This window comes from Buceros rhinoceros, unplaced genomic scaffold (genome assembly GCF_000710305.1).
Source record: "Buceros rhinoceros silvestris isolate BGI_N320 unplaced genomic scaffold, ASM71030v1 scaffold2648, whole genome shotgun sequence".
Taxonomy (NCBI): domain Eukaryota; kingdom Metazoa; phylum Chordata; class Aves; order Bucerotiformes; family Bucerotidae; genus Buceros; species Buceros rhinoceros.
Window position 1 is genome coordinate 102913 of NW_010427305.1, and position 21525 is coordinate 124437.

The following is a 21525-nucleotide window of genomic DNA, read 5'->3' on the forward strand; positions in this document are numbered from 1 at the left end:
TCCAAGAACTGAGTCTTTACTCAAACCTGGCTTTCATGATCTTAGGAAAAATAGTAAAGCAGACATGAAATTCTGCCTGCTCACCAGCCACCCTGCAACTTCTTTTCTCTGGCTTTTGCCCTTTTCCTGTTCTAACTAGTCACAAACAATAGATGTAGAAATAAAAACAACCGGAGGAGTAAAACTACTAAAGAGCAGGAATTTCTGCATTTAAAATCCCTCAAAATATTTTGACATGTACGTTTAAATAAGAGCTAAAAGAAAACTGTGTTGTTTACGAGCATTATTTTCATAGTGGTAGCTACTTATACAGCAGGGTCTTCATTCTGAGTTTGATTCTGCTTCAGCAGAAGACAAACAGATGGTCAAGAGGGTTCCCTCTGCTTGGTAATTCTCTTTTTCTCATAGAGAAAGGAGGCATGCCTTCGAATTTCAGATACCACTCCGGTAACTCCCTGCATCCCAGCCTGGTAACAGCCAGTTTTAAAGCCATTCTGCAAATCGCTTCTGTCTTAAATACCTCACGACTCCCTCCTTCCCTACATTTTCATCCCAGGTATCACTTGTTGTGATCTGCTGTGCTTCACGCGACCGTAGTTGCTGACGCCAACTGTGTAAGCGTGTGGATGTCTTCTCCTTGCACGCGTGGTCTGGCAAAAAAAAGAGCATCGTAGTTCTGACAGTATCAGTGGTGCCTGGCTGCTGCCACCCTTTGGTTTCCTTCTTAGGGCTCCTGCACCTCTTCCTCTCAGAGACACCTCAAAAGTGGGATGAATACTTGTTTCTATTTTGCCTTGAAAACTTCTGCATTGATTTTCAGTGTTTTGATCCTTGGCAAGGAGCATTATCCTGTTAGGAGCTTGATAGAACTCACTTCTATTTCTGACATTTATAATTCTAGACTGAATATATTCCTGAAATTAACAACTAGGACAAGCACTGCCTGGTTGTGTGCGTGTAAAGGCACTGCAGATGTGTTTAAAACAACAGCATGAAGTAAATGAAGGTGTGATGTTCTGCATTTTATCTTGCTGTCTCATTTTTAACACAGGACAGAGGGGAAAAAAGTCAATGCAATGGAGAGAGGTGTAATCAGACAAAGGGTGACATGGGACTGCCCTGTTGTGAAGGTTTAGCTCAGTAGCGATGAAACTGATGGAGAAGTTTTTGAGAACATGGAAAATGAGCTCCTGTATTGCCTTGTCCTACTAACTCACCCAGCTCAGTAACTCGCAGGTATGTGACATTCCTCTGACCCTGCAGACAAGTCAGGGACACCCAGTTCATGCTGATAGTTGCATGAAGGAGACACCGCGAAGTTCATAATCTCTTTCTGGGGTCTCCAGGCTGGAGAGCATGATCAGACAGGAATTTTCCCAATAAGGTCAAACCGATGGAGGCAGATTGCTTTTCTGCCTTCCCATAACCGTAACCATAATGTTTGAATGTTACACCTATTTTTATTCAAGACCATGGGCCAGCACAAAGAAATGCAGTTTGGATTTAAGCTGCCAGACCCTCATAGCAGACCGAGGCCTCTGGTGAACGGAGGTCTTGTCCTTGTGCTTTCAGGAGAGCCCTACTGGGAACTAGTGAGTGGGAGGTGTTCCCCATGGAACAGTAGATGGTTGGAGCCAGGCACATCCGTGTGGGATACTCACCATGGCCGATTATACACATTTGATTGCTTAACAAAGTAGTACATTTCCCCACTTACCCCCCTTTTTCCTGGTAGCAGAGTTAATGACATCCCATTGCACGTCAAGGTATGAGAAATACATCGTCACTCGTGTTAATAATTGTATGGAGAGAACACAGCACTGTTTCAAAATCTACCCCTCGATCAGCCCTCACCAGCCTCGTGGCCATGGTCCACAAAAGGGTTGCAGCATTTATCAGCAGGTCGTGACCACAGGAAAAATTCAGCGTCATCCTTTACAAAATACCACCTGGTATTTTGTGTTGCACAGTGCGCTGCATTTGTGAGTGGGGTCATAACTGGAAAAAGGGAGACCTGCTGTTCTAGATGTTATCAAATCACTGCACGGAGCTCTTTGCAACGAGCTGCTGCAGATTATTACACGTTTTTCCAAATACGTTATGAAAAAGGAGATGGGAAAACATTAAGGTAACAGAATGAGGTAGTGACACCTTCTGCATGAGTTGTGTGAGCGATGAATCAATCCTGACAAGCAGGGGGTCTGAATGATGTCGGCATCCATATAGTCAGAAAAATCTCTCCTCAAATTCTATCTAAATTGGGCAATCTCAGAGGGGCAGGCAGTTATCAGATTTGTGACAGCACCGAATGATTTCTAACTAAAAACTGTTTCAAGCCTCATAATTTCCATGTAATATCCTACGACAAGCCTGAAAATTGAAAATTTCAATACACCAAGTGAACGTTTTGGTCCTTTTATATGTTCTGGTTTATTTTATTTAATGCTGGAGATGAAGTTTTCATTTAGTGCCTCTCTCTTCTGAATTACACCGTATCTGTCCTCCTGAAGCACAAATAAAATCGATACAAAAAGACTCACTTCAGAAGTCAATCAGCAGCCTCAGTGCACAGAGCAGACTGAATTGCTGTTTCTCTCCAGTGACATCTCCACATGCTGACTGTTGACTATGATACTCGGAAGTGGAGCTACAATGACCATAGACCTACTCATACTGGGTGACACGCGGAGGGAGATCAGGGCATGAAGAAGGAGATGAGGCAAAGCCAAGGCGTGAGGAAGAAGCCGTGTTTGTGTGCTCACCGTCAGCAGGTTTGAACTCCAAGAGTGTTGCTTCCTCAGCTCCGTCTTCGCTGCTCTCCTTGATGCTCTCCACTTCGCACCAGAAGTCCTCCATGGAGGTGCTGTCCATGGAGGCCTGCGAGTTGGAGCGACTGAATGCAGGAGGAGGTGCCGACTCGTTGGAAAGCATCCTGTTAATTCTTCGACAGCGAGGGAGAGACTTTCTGAAAAGAGAGAGGGGTGAAAATATCAATATCCATCACGCTCACTTGTACCACGCAGGCCCAGCAACGAGAGAGCTTTGCCCGTGACTGTGCCAGGAAGCAGGGAACGAGATGGTGGGGGCAACCTGAGCAGTTCTGGTGGTCCTTGTGATCTCTGTTGCTCATACTAGTTGTGTCTGAAAATTTACTTTTAATCTAAAAATGTACCTTTTTAATGCTCTTTAATGTTTTAGACCCTGCAGAGGGACTCGGGAGGTACAATTTCTCTTTCTAGCACTGCTATCTATCTCTCTAATGAGACACTGGAGAAGTAGTTTAGCTTCTTTGTGCCTCGGTTTCTCTGTCTGTCTCTTCCTGTTTTGCTTACTGGCCTGAATGTTTCAGCGCAAACTTCTCTGGAGAAAAACTAATCAGACTTGAGAACCTGAAATATTTTACAACTTCATCTTTGCCCCAGAAAAGAAATAAAAACTTGAAATATTTTAATTCAGAAGTGTAATTAGTTTTTATTAGAAAACTCTTTTAAAAATAATACATTTTTTCCTTAAATTAAATTAAAATAAAAGAGATCTGAACAAAATTTGTCACTGAAGTGAAATAGTATGTTTTAGGCCAAACAGAAGGTTTTGATCGCAGCTACAAAAAAAATTATGCTTCACTAAAAATCAAATTTCAAGTTATGATTCAACGCAGTGACTGAATCTAAACAAAGAAGTTTGTATTTTTGTCCTTTGTTCTTGTCCTTCCCCCTGTAAATTCGAGCAGCTGAAGGCAGTTAGAGAAGTTGAATCAAGAGCTTATGACGTGCCCACCACGACGGTTTCATCTGACTTTGCTCTTTCACGTTCTTACGGCTGTGACACCGTGAGCAGCTTTTGGAAGTGAAATTACAGCAGTTACAGCAAACTGCGATAATAACCACAGCGATATTTGTACGAAGGAGGTAACGTAATTACAGCAGCGGGCTGGACTGCAGGCACTGATGGAAAATTCTGTCTGAAGGTCTTCTGGTCCCAACTCTTATCGGAATTAATTCAAATGCAGTTTCCCTTTCTCTTCCTTTTCTCTACAGCATCATCCTGCCAACCGGTCTTTGTTTAAAAACACCGGCATCACTTTTCCTCCACCTAAAACAAAGATACTTCCTTTTCAGTATTTCCCTGCCTGTCAAAGTGTTCATAGTGGCTGTATAAACAATGTATTATTTCATGAAGCTGACTGGATGTGCTTCTCCCCCCTTGCGCTGCTCCATCCTCCCGCATCAGCTCCCTCCTGGAGCTTCCTCGTTTCATCTGGGCGGTCCCGGGCAATTCTTTCTGGGTTAGGTCTGAGCCCCAGGTTGGGGGGCCGTAGTGGAGACGATGGAGCACAACAAAGCCAGCTGTGGACATTACCAGGGCTTTCAAAAGGCTTCACCTCTTTTTGAAGACAGGGAGGTGTAATGTGGGTGACTCAGCTGCCAACCCTACGCATTGTGGGGAGGAGAGGCTTTCTGATGGGTGGTGACATTTCAGCAAAGAAAATGTACTGTGGTGCTGGGGACACACGTGTCCTCCAGGAAGAGAAGTGTCACCTTCGGTGTTTCTCTGTTTTTTTTCCCCGTTATGAACAGCAAATGATTGTTTGCTTATAAACATAGCACTGAAACTGTCACTGTTTTAATTAGAATGAGCCACAGTCACCAAATCTGAGAAGAATTTGTGATACAAGCATGATCAAAGCTGTTTGAGGGCTTTCCACGCAGCTCTCCCTCTGTGGAGATGCGGGTGTTTCAGTTGGCTCCTGCTCCCAAAGCCTCAGAGGAGTGTTTAATGGATTCACCTCTCTCTTTTCCCTGCATCAGCACCAGAAAGGAAAAAAACCCCGAGTCTCATAGACCTTAAATATCATGAATTAATACTGTACTGAGCATCCCTGAGCAGAGGATTTAAGCCGCAGAAGCAGAACCCCTGAGAAGCAGCCAGAAACCCTCACCTCCTCAGCCGGCAGCTGGGGGGCAGGGACAGGGGAAACAGCTCCCTCCGGCCAGTTGGTTACTGCAGTGAAAAGCTTTGTTTAAAGGTGATAGTGAACACAAATAAGGAAAAAGGAGAAACTTCCTGACCCTCTAACGACGTTTGGGGCCTCTTTTCCCGGGGCACTGTACAAGCGGAGAGAGACGCCAAGGACATGGCATGTCCTCCCACTGCGTGCTGGCCCTCTCCAGCTTCCTCACGAGCTCAGGGCTCTGCCTGAGCCCCCCATGCTGCTGCAACTCACGCTCCTGCTCAGCATAAACATTCAGGAAAAATAAAGGAAAAAGGACTAAAGGAAAAGTCCTTACATCTGCTGTAGAGCACAGCCCAGAGCACCACACCAGCAATCATAGGAAGGACTGTTCTCTGTAGTCAGTGCTGTGCCCTCCTCTGGCCCCGCTCCAGCAGCTCCATGTCTCTGCTGGGCTGAGGAGACCAGAGCTGGAGCCCTGCAGGGCTGGGGGTCCTTGACCTGCTGCCCACGCTGCTGGGGATGAGCCCAGGACACAGATGGCTTCTGGGCTGCGAGTGCACATATCAAACACATGCTGGAACAAGAAGAGGGCTTTTTCCTCGATAGCACCACTGGCTCCCACCATTTAGTCACAGTCAGGGAATTTAAACATTTCCTGCACTCCCAGTGTGAATCTTGACCATGACCCTTGTGCTCTTCACGCACCCCACCAGACTGATCCCTCGGCTCTGACTCCATCAGCACTTCAGCTAGCTCAAACCAAGGCTTTTTATTTCACCATATTAGGAAGAAAGAGGCTTGGTGGGTTGTTTCCTTTCTCTCCACAGCGAGTGTGGTATTTTGTAATATTACCATACCAAAAAGCTAAATGCAAAACAGACCCCGTAGCATGGCAACAACTGCGATGATGACCAGCTTTACCAGCTACGTCTGAGGTTCCTGGGTAATTAACATGCATTTATAACAATATTAAAAGTATGGAGCTTATTTGGAAAATGAGCTCAACAACGTCTCCTGAGACCCTCCTATATGAGGCTTGTTATCTCAGCCCAGATTAAATCAAGCTGGGTAAAACTCCCGTAAGAGGAAAGGTCAGGCAGAGGAGCTCTGTCCTTATTGCTAAAGAGCTGACTCTTGCTTCCAGGTGGTCTGTTACAAACCCTCCGCAATTATTCTGCCTATTAAAAGCTCCTGTGTTTGAAGAGTCCTCCAGCTGCCGTTTTGACCCATATACCTGGCTTTTGTCCTGGAGGAAGTGGTCTTGCTTTTATGTGATAATGGCAGTTGTCTCCATTTCCTCCAGACAAAGCTGCTCAAAACAGTTTCAGGAAAAAAAAAAAATCCTACTGCGGAAGCAAAGCGTATTCTTCAGTGCTTTTAATTTATTCTTGAAGGACACTGAACGAGCACTGACTCAGCAAGCTGCCTGGCTGCTTCAGGAATAGCTCGAGGAGCCCAGGTTGCCTGTCACTGGGGAACACTCCTAGCAGAAAACTTAAGATCCCCATACCTTTTTCACCCTTTTTTCCTCAGCATCTGTAGAGAAGTTTACAAGAATAAAATGTTGTTCTTGAGCCTAATCTGTTGTTCTTACAGAAAATGTGAACACCAGTCTTGTTGGGTGGGCAGTCATCACGAAGCTTATGCTCGGCTTCATTTGCTCCTGCACACAGGCGGGCAGCGGTGAGCTAATCTGAAAGGCTGACTAAATGAAACGCAGGAGGGATTCCAGAGCCTGGCTTCCTCGACGGAAAATGCTGGAGAGAAGGACAAATCTGAAAGTGCTGAGCAAAAACTACGGTGACTCCACTGAATGAGCAGAAATCTTTTTCAGGGTGGAATTAAAGAAAAAAAAACAAAGCCGCATAGACATGAAGCCAAACTCCTGGAAAACAGAAGAAAGAAGGGGAAAGCAAAGTGTACTACAGTGGCCAATGTTACCAAAGAACACCCCTGTCACTGGGTAGTGGTCACAGAAGACAGGGTTAAAGAGTGCACTAAGGGGAGAGAGATGGTGCCATGTAGAAAGCTTTCGGCGGAAGAGTCTTTCCACAGGGTACAAGGAGGCTGATTCAGCTGTGTTAGACTCTGGCTTTGCCCTGGTGTGCGCTTATGATGCTGATGAGAGGCAAACCAGGCCCACTAAAGCTGTGTTTTGGTTCTGCACCTCACACAGACGTGTAGTGCTCAGGGTCTGACAGCAGACATCGATTTTTGGGTCCGCCAAGCCGAAGCCAAGAGCAATTCTTATCCTGCCCCAAAGAGAAGGTTCAACAAACCACACGAAGAGCTGGTTCAGTCACACCTAGTGACTGCTCACAGGCTGGTTACCATCACGCTGCTGTTCTCAGTTCAGTCAAGTAATGGGTGGTAAAGAATCCACACAACTAACGGGAGCAATGAAGCAATCTTGTAGGTAAAACCAGCATTGAATCCCTTTTCACACAGAGACAGGACATCTTACTCCTGTGGGTCATGATCCCTCACTTCATTCAGTGGATCCCGAACCTGTTTCACCACAACTAGTCACATCTATAGGAGTGAGGGAGATGAAGGAAGCAAATTCTCCTGTAATTTTAGGACTAAAATCTACCTTTTTGTACTGCAATCATTCCACCAGTATAACCACTCAATCCAGTCAGGTCAGTAGTGCCTGGAAACGCAGCAGTGGCAGCGTGCAGTGTTGTTTCTGTACCCACGTATTTCTATCCTTCAGTTTATCAAAACAATTCACCAACTTCTGACAAAAAAAAAAAAAAAGTCACCGTCTTTCTGCTCAGCCCTTCCTAAATGTTAAAAAGGGGATAGTGGCTCACATCAGCAGAGATAAAAAGGTATTTTTCTTTATCAAGAACTAGATTTTCTCTGATGCTAGGCATCAGTCCTAGGCCAAAATTTCTCCTTTGTTTTTGTAGAATGTCTACGAATTCCAAACAAAGCATGAGCCCTGCAATTGGAAATGGTATTTTTGAGCGCAGTTCACAGCAGGGTTCACTCTTGCTCCAAATCTCTGGTCTTCTGGTTCCTTCTGGAAGACCTTGTCCCAGCGCTGTTTGCTGTCTGCTTGTTTCCTTCTCTCCATGCTTGATGGCTTCTGCTCACGGAGCGGGGTCTATCTCAGACACTATCCCCCCGACTCCCTCCAGCACGCTTCTGTTTCTGGTTATCTTGCAGGTATTAGGCAAGTGGTGGATCCTACCACTTGTTCTTTCTCCTTCCCTGTTCTTTCTCTAACACCCAGCACAGCAAATATTCAACCTGAACGCTCATTGATTTCACGGAGGTGTCACCTCCCTTGTAAGAGAGTGTTCAAGCGAGAGACAGAATAGGATTTTATTCTATGAATAATTTTCTCATCCTGTTGCCTACCAGAGCTCCAAAACCATAGGAATCTTGTTGCTCTTTGTTACAAAGCTGGGTTTGAAAATAAGCTGAGTTATCACCTTACTGTACGGCCAGACTGGAAAACAGTAATTCAGTACTTTGTGTGTCTTTCTGTTCTACAAAACGTGCTTCTGCCAACTATGAATTTTACTTCTAGAGATACTTTTCTGCCTCCACTACCATTTTTGTGGACCTTAAGGGCTTGTTTAATGAGTTAAAACTCATTAAACTCATGTTTAAAGACACAAAAGAGAAAAGTCTGGTAAGATTTAAGGAGTTAGAGGAGTTTTGTTTATTTATTTATAACTTGTCCACAGTTCATCAGGGTGCTAAGGGGAGTTGGGAGGTTCAGCTGCAGAGTTTGCAGGCTGGTGGTACCTGCCAGCATTTAACAATGCAGCTCACCTTGGATTCTCCAGCTCTCTCTTACGCAGCTTTGGTGTGAGTGGCAGGGAAGTGCCACGTCTGTCACAAGGGCCACATTGTGACCGCTCTGCGGCCGAGCGTGGAGATTGCAGAAGAATCTCTCTCTGTCTGTGCGTTTCAGTGTGAGGGCTCTCACAATCAGCCCCTTTGAGCTAGGGGAGTGCAGGGAATGTATTCGGTAGGTATTGCCTGCTGGCAACAGTGACCTTTGGGGACACGACCCAGACCTTTCCTCCACACTGGCAATCACATCACTTCGGCGGGGGTCTGATGCGACAGAGACAATGCACTGCGCGGCTTCAGCGCGTCTGCCCAGATCTGAAAGGGACTCTATTTTGTCTTCATTCTCCTATCGAGGCTGTTCCTAAAGGGCAGCAGGGATTCTCAAATCATTAACGCCAACAAGAGTATGTTCTGTGAACCGTTTTGTTTTTTTTTCAAGTGAATTGGAAAATAATCCTTTTCATATACATGGAGAGGAAGCAGGATAAGCTAGTTTTGAATGCTGGAGACTTAAGGACTTGAGCAGCTCATGGCAGAGTGTGTTAGGCATCATTTCCAACGGGTATGGCAAGATAAGGAGCACTGGATGTGGCCTACAGCAGGCAAAAGCTGGTTGAGAGCAGCCAGTTTAAACATTTCCAACACATTTTTATCGTTAGAGGTAAATTCTTTTGTTGTGTTGGTGCTTGCCTAAGTCAAATTTCTCTTCTGTGAAACAAATCCATTCATCTAGGGCAGACCACAGTTTTCCAAGAAGAAACACAGGCGTGTGGGCCATGTACTGTGGACTGAGGAAATCCCATCCTTCCATGAAACGTTTGATCTATTGTGCGTGAGCAGTAAAATGACTTGTGTCTGAGCACACCACTGGGTGTGACGTTCACTGTACATGTGCCTCAGAGATGGTGAAGGGCTCTGGGAGAGTTGGGCTCACTGTGCATGCACTGTACAACTTCTCCACTGGTGTTGAGTAGATGTTTCCAAAACTTCCAGCTGTCTGGCACTCACCCAGAGACATTGCTGGGTAACTGAGCACCCCAAAATCCAAGGCAAACCCTTCAAATTCCACCTGGACTGATTCTGAAACCAAGATTCCAGGGCAGCCCTGGATTTGCTACTATAACATCACCCGTCCTTGGCATGAGCTCCTCAGTTAAGCCTCATGGTAAGCATAGGCAGACACGGTTCATTCCGCAGCGTGGCGCAAGCATCTGCCTAGAGTCTTACCCAAAGCGGCAAGCAAGGATGAGACAGAATCATGTGAATGAAAAGCAGAGGACGAAGCCCAGATGCATTAGATCCTGTCTAAACTCTGGGACTTCCCGAAGTTTAATGCTGTTCGCTGCATTCCCCCGGTCCCTCCTCAGACAGCTCCCTGCAGGAGTGAGGAAGCTCTCACAAAGCGTGGTGGAAAAGCAGTATTTCTCTTTTGCTTCCCATTGCTCTGGCAGTGTCACTTTTAAGGTAAGCAAGAGCCTCGTAAGCATCATCTCAAGCCAACTGGAGGGCGTCAGGTGTCCCTGCACGTGCAACTGCAAACACCAAGGAGGTTAGGAGGAGGCGGGCAATGTGCAGACTAATCCAGAATCTTCTCTCGCAATAAAATCGATAAGCCTTTGCCAGCAACTCACACTTAGCCAGACTAATTATTTGCACCACGACAGGGATCGGTTAAAACTGCAGGAAGTGCGCAGGTTCCAGAGCTCTGACAGGCTTAAATCATTCAAGAAGCAAAGAAGCACACCGAGAAAAAACCCACAGGGGATGTAAGCTGGACAGCATTAAAAGATTTGTGGCTCTAGAAGCACAAACTAGATTTCCTAAAGAAAAACAAATATTAAACTGCTCGTCAGGCATGATGAAACGCTGATACATGAGGCGTCAAACCTTCTACAGCTTTCAGCACAGCTTCTCGCGTTGCCTGCGTTTACGTGGCCATAAGTGGAAGAACGTAGAGTTATTTTTGAGATCACTCTAAAGGCACTATCCTTTCAACCAGCATGGCTCTTACCATTCAGAACTCACACTATTTGTAGGACTTTCTCTCTCTGAAGCACTTCAGAAGACGGTTTCAGTCATTCTGGTTGAATTAAGGTAGCAACACGAAGAACTGGACCACGCTATCTACTGGAAGGCATCGAATGGAAGTACCCACATGGCATGTGTAAGCTCTTTAAGCTCCTGACATAACCAATGAAGGGAGGCGGATTCTTCCACAGAGTGGACACATGAACTGAACAGGAGCTTGCTGGCAATAGGTCTTCAAAGTTTTCTTTGAGCTTAGTTTTATGTGAAGTCCAGCTGTGACTTTCTCCCTTCCTATGTTTAATGCACCCTTTTAGGTAGATGCCACCACTCTACCCATCGCCTTTGTTCCAAACACTTCAGGAACTAAGCAGGGCAGCAGTACTTATTTTTGTGAGTTATTTGGTTTCCCTTTAAATGTGTTTCAGCGTATGCGAAAAGCGATGGCTGAACTACGAGATATGAGTATGTAAATTCTCTAGCGTATTCCTTTACCTCTTAGTCATGAATGGTATCAGTTATCCTGCAAGTCCTGAACGATGTGCTTAACAGTATTCACAGGCTGAAGTAAAGCAACACATTGAACTTTTAAAGCTAAGCAACACACAACTTGTAAAGCTATTTTACTGAGTAAAATTGCTTATATGGTGAAGATACTCCTAAATCTTTCGACAGAGTGGGGAGCAACTTCACAGTGTCACTATAAAAATCTTGGATCTGATTCTCAGATAATAATAAACTGTTACAGCCCCATTACTGGCTTAATTTATACCTTATGTCTAAATTCAGAACATCCCTCTTTGTGGTACTGCTGATGTCAAAGTTACTACAAATCACAAGAATTTCATGAGCAAATGCACTTCTCACTGTTTAGACCTTTCTCGGCAGCTCTGGGTTGGCTGTCAGGCGATTCTGGCTCTCAGCTGCTATTTTGCATGGTGTGTATTGTGCTTTGTGGCACACTGAATCAGGCAGAAGGAATGAAAAATCCACTGGAAAATGTGGATCAAAATCAAGATGTGCGGATGGTTCTAATTTTTGCCACTCAAGCACATTGCTAGAGATTGTGCGAGTTCCTTTGGGAAGAGTTCCACATTAAGCTGAAGAGGCTGTTCTTTTGTTAATGAGACTGATTAATAAAGCAGCCCAGATAAGGACTGTGCAATGACTGAAGCACCGTAAATGAATCTTAGAGAGTATCTTCAAAGCACTATGTTCCTGGTTTTACCTGAAGAAAAGTCTTCTGTAACTTTATTCTAACTGATTTGAGATCACAGAATCACAGAATTGTTTGGGTAGGAAGAGACCTTCAAGCCCATCGAGTCCCCTTGTTCCCCCAGCACTGCCAGGTCCCCACTGACGCCTGTCCCTCAGCACCACCTCGACACAAGGGCTGGGAAACCCCTCCGGGGATGGGGACTCCACCACTGCCCTGGGCAGCCTGCAACACGCCTGCACAACCCCAACGGGGAAGAAATGGTTCCTAATATCCAACCTCAACATCCCCTGGCCCAGCTTGAGGCCTTTTCCTTTCATCCTATCACTTGGGAGAAGAGGCTGACCCCACCTTGCTCCAACCTCCTGTCAGAGAGTTGTAGAGAGTGATGAGATCACCCCCGAGTCTCCTTTACTCCAGACAAAACAACCTCAGTTCTCTCAGCTGCTCCTGCTAGGGCTTGTTTTCTAGAGCCTTCAGCAGCTCCGTTGCCCTTCTCTGGATATGGCCCAGCACCTCAGTGTCCTTCCTGTACTGAGGAAAGGTCCTATGGAAGGTCATGGTGAGGTGATGGGAGGTATAACATAAGAAAGGACAGAGCAGAGCTGGAGATGAAGAGTGGAAGCTAAAATTTGGTGGAGAAAACCACAAGGATTCAGGGAACACCAAGTAGAAGATCACAGGTCTCCACAAAGCAGACATTTCCATTTTCAGAGACAAAAATGGACAACAAAATAAGATTTAGTTTATTATATTCTCAGATCTTCAATAGGGGAATAATAAGAGAAAGGGGGGAAAAAACCAAAAACCTCAGTGCATTTTCTTGTACTTTGGCTATCCAATTCCAACTGATTGAGTATAAAAGGTTGTCTTTGATCTTAAAGTGATTTTGAGGCTCATGCTACAGAGACAGGGGAGATGTCTTCGTGGGAATTGTCAAGGCAACACTCTAAATTTCAAGTGGTATTTTTCTAATTTGCCTTCAAATGTTTGTCCTACGTGCCTGTGAAAAACATGACCTTTCTATGTAAGCAGCCAAACAAATCAGCAATGGTTCCAAACCGCTTGGACTCCAGTGAGAGCTGGAACCGTTCAACTAAATTACACTTCCTTATGGTGCCCATAAAAAAAGCAAATAACAGAACAAGAAAAAACCACCCCTAAAATGGGAATACTAGCACACGATGCACAGCAGCTCTCCAGTTTCCTTCAACTACCTTTTTTCTTCCTCCTTCTTTTTTTCTCTTTATCGTTTTTTTTTTTTTTTTGAGGTTTGTTTCAAATAGTTCATCCATGAGCCTTCTGAGGGAAGCTGCAGCACGCCACGTCTTCCAAAGGTAGCTTTCAAATATACTGCAGCTCCTGAAGCTCTTGGAGCCAGAGAGACCAGTAGTATTTGCAAAAACACGGTGCCTTTGTCTGCAGCTCCTCAGTGATGTGAGTCATTCTGTATCCTACAAGCAGCCCTGCTGAAGGCGGCCAAATGACTCTTGGGCATAAGGTCTGGAAGTTTAAATGTCTTAATATTGATGCTGGGGGAGTAAGATGTGGCTCTTGGAAATCTCTGAGGAAAATGAGCTCCTGGAAGGAAATCTTCAAGACTCCGAAGACATAGAAGGACAAAATTATTTTAGCTTCAAGCACGTTAACAGAGATACAAAACTCCCGTTCACTTTCTCCTGGGAAGTAGAAACCTAAGATGGTCCAGAATCATGCTAGAAAGTTCTACAGCAGCTTTTGTAGAAATCATGCATGACAGGAAGGGATTACCCGTGGCTATGTTGACATTTACTGGATTGTTCTGGCTTGTACTAAGCTCTTCTAAGGTTGTATTGGGAGAATGGGAAGAGGACTTTGGAGAATTACCTCTTTAAGTTGTGTTGAGTTCTCCTCAGAGAACCCAGGTATTGAATCATCATGTGGTGGATACTAACAGCAGAACCAAGAACTTGGCAACTACTCAACCACCCCAACCACACCCTGTAGCATTTAATTAACTCTATGGGCAAGAGCTAATTCGTCACAACAGGACCACAGAGACATCAAATAAGGATTATGGATGGAGGTAAAACAACGTCCCTAAAATCACAGAGATGTTTTGCCACACAAGAGTTAAAAACACAAGTTTGTGACTTAAAGCTGTGGTACCCCATGAGTAATAGAATTGCTAATCTTCGGTAAGTCCTACAGAGCCTGGCTGAAGTTTCTAACAGAGAAGCCCTGTACATATTTTTGGCTGGAGAGCCTCTAAAAAGTTGTTAATGCTGCTACACAAACCTAGTAAATCATGTCTGGAAGCTCACGTCAGATGAGTACGGCTAAGCCGCTGTGCCCGCTGTCACCGTGAGTACACGCTCCTCTTCCCACTCCTGCCTAGATAAGAGCCGTGATCCGTGGTGGGAGGTGAAGATTCACCAGGTGTTCACCCATCTTTTAATGGCAGTGCCAGATCTCCGATGGTGCAGGCCTTTATGAATGCTGTGAGGCTGTAACGCTATCCTTCCCACGAGGCCACCAAATTGCTTACCCATGCCTTTGACATAATGCAGCTTGGCTGAACTGTTGCAGCTCTCTCGCTCTGGAAGATTTCCAGCCAAGGGCTGTATTTACGTCAGTTGATTTGAAATGCTTCCACAGGATCTCGAACAGGCCAGCGCATCTTCACGGGTTTAATCCGAAACAGAGACGATGTATGGCTTTGCAGTAAACCAGGGGAATAACCACACTTGTACCTCGAGGTCTTTGGTGTGGGTTGTACCCCTGGCTGGTATTCAGCTGCTGCTTGGACCAGGATTGTGCCTGGACTTCCGGGACACTACAGATCATGCTTCCTAAAGGGACTAAGGAGGGTGGTCACCAAACTCCCGTTTTCAGAAAAGACTGAAGGATTCAAGAGAACAAACCCTGTGGGCTTCCAGGGCCAGTAAACACTCCTGCACACAAAGTCAATTTTGACTTTGGCTTTTAAGTCATGGAAGCACTTTTGAAAATCTTTCTCCAACTTCAGTTCTTCTTTTGCTGTGAGCATTCAGCTTGATCAGTTTTCTGGGATTTTGACCACCTAAATTCGAGTCTTATTGTAAATTTGGCTTTGGCCAATGCAGCTGTTATTTATTCTCTTGCTTGGCAGGAGTTTCTGCGAGCCTGCAGTAAAGTCAGCCTGCTTGTGTTGTGTTGTACCGTTCATCCTCTCGTCCTTTATCGCACACATACGCCATACCCTAAGGGGAAGATTATTACACATACATACGGATTCATACTCACGTGTAAATATATGTATGAAATCACAGAAAAGGTGGGAACAAAGGGAGGGATTATTTTAGTAATATCCTAAAAGCCTTTGTGAAGAAGTCCAGATAACACATAAAATGGAATGTTTTGTCTGGCATGAACCAGGGGATCAACGTTAAATTGTTGCTTAACAGCATAATTCGAGATAAGAATGGAGCAGATTTTATTCAGAGTAGTCAGAATCGTCTGGGTGTGAGAAAGATCTGTCAAACCTAGAGGCTGCTGTATCATTATTATCACTGAGGCATAGCTCGCCACTCAGGGTTTCCCAAAGTAAAGATTTGAAGAGAATTTCTAGTAAGAAAGTTATTAAGAGTTGAAGAAAAGATGAAGTTGCTTAGAGCTGCTGGGTTAATTTTCATCAGAATTTGCTCATCATCTTTAAACAACATCAACAGTGGAGACTTCCTAGCTGTTCAGAAGCACCTACATCTCTGTGCCTCTCAGAGACTTTCTGAATTAGGCATCACTTCACAGCTGTGCTGCAAAGCCCTGCCTGAACAAGCCCTAACCCCAGGATAGAGCATGGACAGTGTCACCTTGACTGCGAACAAACAGGAGCAAACACAGCAACAGGAGATTCCTCAGAATTCCTCCACCCATATGAAAAAGGAGTCACAAAGTCACAAGAAGCAGTTTGGACAGTCATTTATGCCAGCAAGTCCTCTCTGCCTTCCCGACAGAACACTGCTGGGACTCAACGCCACCGTGTTTCTGAAGAAACTGTTAGTGCCAGGGGTGTGACTGTCCAGGGTGAGGGCCACAGTAATCCTGCTGATCTGGTTCTCTTTTCTAAACAAAACAATCAAGGATCTAGGCACCAAAAGCCAAACCTCCCGGGATGTGAGCTGCCTGGATTTCCTTTCAGTGAGACTTCATGTTTGACAGGGAAAAAAGAAAGTACTTGCTCTCTTACCCTGATCAAAGTCAATTAAAATCTATTATGTACTGGTCATACTGGACCACGATCACCCCACTGTGCTGCTCTGCAGCGTCTGATGCCCTGTCAGACTTCCCTTTGACCTCCAGTATTGTCTTGTGCTGCCCCTACAGAGAGGACACCAGGGCAAGAAATCCCTGAGCAGTTTTCCTCAAGGCAGGGAGCATTTTTCTGCTGGTGGTCATGACCCCGGCTCGTGATATTTTGCTGCAGGGAGACTTTGGAACCAGAAAGGTTGCGGTGGCCATTTCAGCGTGTGCAAACTGCCACAGAGCAAGAGCTGCTAAGAGAAACTCTGTGAGCACTCCTGGTGTTTTCTCTGGAGGTGCAGAGCTGTGAGCATCATGCCAGGCAGCCAGCGGGAGGGAAATCCCCTGGAATCCCTCCGAGAGGGATGAGGGAGCCTGCCCGTGATTGCTGGATTAATGGTCTATTGTTTGCATTTTTTAGACTACATAACAGAGCTTCCAGCTTCCCCACAACAATATGGACAAGTCCTAATATCCAGCTGCCTTGAATTTCTCCAATTATCATGACTAGGTAAGTGGTTTTAGCTGCTCTCCACCACCAGTCCCCTGATGCCCTGGATTTTTACCTTGTTCCCACACATAAACACCTTCAAACTGAACGTAACCCTCAGAAAGAGCTTGTGCTACCTGCAGATCCTTGTGGGCAAATGCAGAGAACCGAGCCACATCTGAGCACAGTTTGAAAGACACGGCTTAGGAGAATGGATCTGTGCACGTAGAAGCACTTGAGCTCATTTCTCCATGTCATCGGGGTGAACTTAAACCGTCAGACCTGCCTTTCCTCCCACAGAAGGACACAACTCATAGGTTCATTCTTTCGTTACAGCAAGGTTTGTATGAAGCTCTGCTTGTGCCACTTAGAGTCTGGTGGTGACACTGAGCTGAATTACACATCTTTATGATAATCATCTCCATGACATCAGCAGGCAGACGTTGAAAAAGGTGAATGTCTGACCCCAAGACAAATGAAAGCAAAAATGGGGAAAGACTGTGGTTAATCTGGTTTGAAGTCAAGATCCCGTTCCCTCTGGAACATTATCCCAGCAGAACACATTTTAAAACAGAATAAAGAGGGAGAAAAGATGGTGTTGGAACAGAGTATGACTTCCCAGAAGCAAACCTTGTTAATAAAACCTGCAACAGGTTCATTTTAAGGTGTATTTTTATACAGCTCAGGTCGATGCAAAGCACCATCCTGCCCATCCTGCGGTTGCTTTCGCTTGCGCTGAGTCCAGTTGTTTTTCTACAGCGGATTTTTTTTTTTGTCCCCCTCTTTCCTGCCTGGTAAAGCTGGAAAATTCCACTGGTGATAACTCTGACAGTTTGCTCCCCCTCCTGTCACTCCTTGCTTAAGAAAACAAGAGGGAGGCAACAGGGTGGGAGAAGTTACTGATTTAGTAAATTCTGCAAGTCTTACCTCGGAGCAGAATAAAACCTTGGTGTTGTTATCCTTACAGGAGCAGAGCAGAGTCCTTCTGAAACCCAAGTTCTTCATGCTCCTCTGGCAGCGAGTCCCTCCTCAGCCTGCGATCACCAGTTGATGTATTTTGGGAGCTATCTGACAGCTTGTGATAGGGTATTCTGCCTCTAGCCCTAGGCAGGCTGCGGGAACAAAGAGCGGTCGAGCTGCTGGCCCTTGTGGGAAACCGGCTGACATGGCTCCATCACTATTTAAAGAGTAGATGCCTCCAGGATAAATCCTCTTAGCGTGTTTTCCTGTTTGTGTCAGAACTTAAACCTTTTATCCCTTTCCTAAGAGGAGAAATAAAAAAGTAATCAGCACTAAGCTGCGCTGTAAGTCAGGAGGGTCCCTGTGGGGTGGCTCAGAAAAGACAGAGCCAATCTGAGTGTTTGTTGCTGAAGGGATGTGAGACGCTGCCATTAGCGTAACGCAAAAAATCATAAAGGACCAGAGGCAAATGAACAAGGAGCTCTCTCTGCATGGAGATGGCAGCTCTGCTTGGAGCAGGGGCGAGGAAGGAGTGAGCCAGAGTACAGCTGATAGTGATTAAATATTTATGGGGAAGCCTTTCTTGATTTTCCGACAGTGGGACAATCAGGGGAGGCCCAGATGAATGTTGAAAAAACCCCATGCACCAGGTTTTGTGTGAACAGTGCCCCAGAACTGGCTTTCAGCCATGAGATAAAGTCTTAAAATTCAGGGATGACTTTGAGCTGCAGATGGGGGATGTGGAAACACACTGCGCAAGAAGTTCCCCACGACAGGCTGTTAATGCTGTCAAAGGAGCCCCAAGAAATAAAACCAAAGCATGGAAAGACCGTGAGGTGGTCAAACTGTCCTCCCCCTGCCAAAGCTTTGTTTATCCATCAAAACGCTTAAACTGCTCTGTCAAATCTGCAGCATTCCTGTCATCATTCCTCCAGCCCGAAATACAGGAGGAAAAGCTGACTTTCTGGTTATGAGCTTTTGGATATCCTTTACTTCCTCCAAAGACGTGGTGAGAGCCCTTGGCAGAATAAAGGGGGAAAGAAAGCCTGTTATTTAATCAGAGAAAGAAAAAAAAAAAAGGACTGAAACAAAGGAAGGAGAAGGGAAAGGACTTCCTGAATTCGACACAGATTTCCTAAGGGCACAGAAAAGAGAAAAACCAGACGTGGTTTGGTTTTATGGTTCATCTTGATGTTAAGTGCGCTTTGTGTTTTACACTGGACTGAACACCACCTTGCTAGTCCTTCTGGTGAACTTCTAGCATTACAGAAACTCTTGAAGATTTTGAAAGCTGCCAGCCATTTCCCACTGCCTGAGGTCTGGTTAGGGACTGGTAGGTCATGCTTTAAAGGAAAAACTGCAGGAGGAGAGAGCGTGGCTCAGGAATTTGGTAGCAGACCGTGAGGCTCTCCATGCTACACATCTGCCTGATGGTGGCGGTGTCCAGAGTCCGCTCAGCTTTGCCTGAAATGATGTAGTGACGAGAGTCCATATCATTCCCAGTAAGCACCTCTGCACTGTTACCTCCCACAGGCATTCAGAGGATGAATAGTCATGAGACTTCCTTCAAGGATGTCCTCTCCCTCTTTTCAGTTAGTGCTGCCGCTATTATTCTCTTTGAGCTGGTGCTGTATGAAGAAATTAAAGATGTTTTTCACCTAATTCTGGGCTTTGACTGAACACTCAGCTAAATAGAGTTTTAAGTTCGCCTTTCCCCAATGGAATTTAAACAACAGGGACTTAGGTTTTCCTAGGAATTAAGGTGAGATTTGGATGAATTTCATAAATGTTCTCAAGTCCCTCACTCTCCTTGCAGCATAAAAAAAATGCTGTTGGGGTGGGAGAGGAGAACACGGAGGTCATTCACGTGCAGCAGCCCCTGATGATTGTATCTTCCCTCAGGCTGCTGTCAGCAGTTACAACATTCCCCGTGTTTCAATAAGCACTTGTCCTCTTGTCTATCATTAGACGTTGAACCAGGACGTGCGAGTTAGGACCTCGCTTGCCACTGGCTCCCGGTTAAAGCCGGTGGAAAGAAAGTCACCTCCAAAGAGCAATTCAGCTATGGATGAGGGGTCTCTCCTGCTGCCCATCAAGGGAGAGGAAAGTGAGAAGCTCCCCAAAGAGCTATTAAATGCTGAAAGTCGGTAAGTGCTCACTGGGCATCAAGTATGCTTAAAACGAAGGGAACTGTGACCCTCTCCCTGCAGCATTAACATATTTTACCTCCCAAATACAGAATTTTCTTTAACTGTATTTTAAACAAACATTTAGGTTAAAAGTCTTTCCATAAAACTCTGTTTAAGCATCATTTTTTGCCCTCACTCTTCCTGGACCAGCGCAACGGCCAGCCCTAATCACAGCTGCCCTACGACAAATAAACAGTGGTGACCTCGTGTACACGAGTGTCCCGCCAAAGCCAGCCCAGAGGTCTGCCTGTGCTGGTGCCTTTAGTCAACAACTGGAACATACTGACGTGGGATCTGTGTGCTGAGACCTGAAATACGCCTGCTCTTGCCTCCCTGTCGTGACTCCAGAAATACATCAATTATCCTTACAAAGAGACAAACGTTTAAGCCTTTTGTTGCATCTGGATGTAAGAACCAGAACAAGAAGCTCTGTAAATAACTGAAGTTTTCAGGGCTTTGGCCAAACGTAATTGAACAAAATCTTCATTTAACCTGAAGCAAAGACATTTACTTTTCCTGTAGAAATTCAGAAGAAAATAAACATTTTGATCTCAAAGATTTGTTTTACTTTTCTATTGAAGGTTAAATCCACATAAATTAGAAACAAAACAGTTCATTGAGAAGATGCCACAATGAAATGTTTCAGCTTTTTCTGATTTCCGCCTCTTTTTCCCTTGGCTCAGAAAAATGCTTTGTAGATTATTCTGATCAACCCAAACTTGATTTTTTTCCCCCCCTCTGAAAGAGAAACATTTCTTTTTCTTGGTCCCACTTCTAAATACGATCTCCTGTTTTAACAGGCCACTGCTGCTGGGGAATAGCTTTGGGGACTTGTCTAACTGATGTCATATGGCAAAGCAGGAAAATAAAACTGCAAGGAAGGAACTGGAAGAATTGTCATTGGATTGATTATTCCACAGAAATTAAACTGGCATGATCATAATCGTGTGGTGGTTTCTTCTGAAACATGACTGCTCTTTCCAGGGACTCTGTATGTTGATCTATTCCAGCTGTTAGTGAGCGAAAACCAGAGGCTCTTCTCCGAGCTGGATTTTACATTAACTCTGGGATACATTAAACACACATGCTCCAAATCTGGCTTGTTTTTCATGGTAGAAAAATGGCAATAGCCTAAAACTTAATCAGTGATGTATTTGAAAGCAACTATGTAGATAGGAAGAAGATAGTCGTTCATGGCCAGGCAGTCCAGACTTGACATCAGCTCCTTAGATGCCATGAAAGATTAACCCTTCTCTCAGGAGATCTCTGAAGATCTGCTCCTTCTGTCTGGGCTTTGGCAGGAGATCTGCCAAATTTCCTACCTACATTCATGATCAATTAAGGTTTAATTGTGATCTAGGAGACCATTAATTTAGAGAATAGGTGCTTTTCAAAAGAAACTACTTAACCTCGGGACCATTTAGACATAAAACCAGTCAGGCAAGAGAAGAGGGTTTGCAGAGCGTGACAAAAGAAGGATTGCAAAACTCGCGGAGCTGACGTACGGACGCTGCGGAACAGAGAAAGCCTCGCGGTGCCTGTCGGAAGGGTTTTGTTTGGCAGCAGCCCGGTGCCTCGCAGGAGGCCTGCGGCTGGGCGCCCGGCCGGGGTTTCCAAA

The 21525-nt window shown here is 45.2% G+C and overlaps 1 protein-coding gene across 1 annotated transcript in view; it reads right to left on the reverse strand.

Moving 5' to 3' along the window:
* The window catches only part of ARHGAP28 (Rho GTPase activating protein 28), a 66660-nt gene that overhangs the window by 26020 nt on the left and 19115 nt on the right, over nucleotides 1-21525 (reverse strand). The window contains exon 2 of the mRNA XM_010141829.1: nucleotides 2763-2965. Within this exon, the coding sequence (XP_010140131.1) occupies nucleotides 2763-2965 (203 nt within the window). The remainder of the gene's footprint in view (nucleotides 1-2762; nucleotides 2966-21525) is intronic.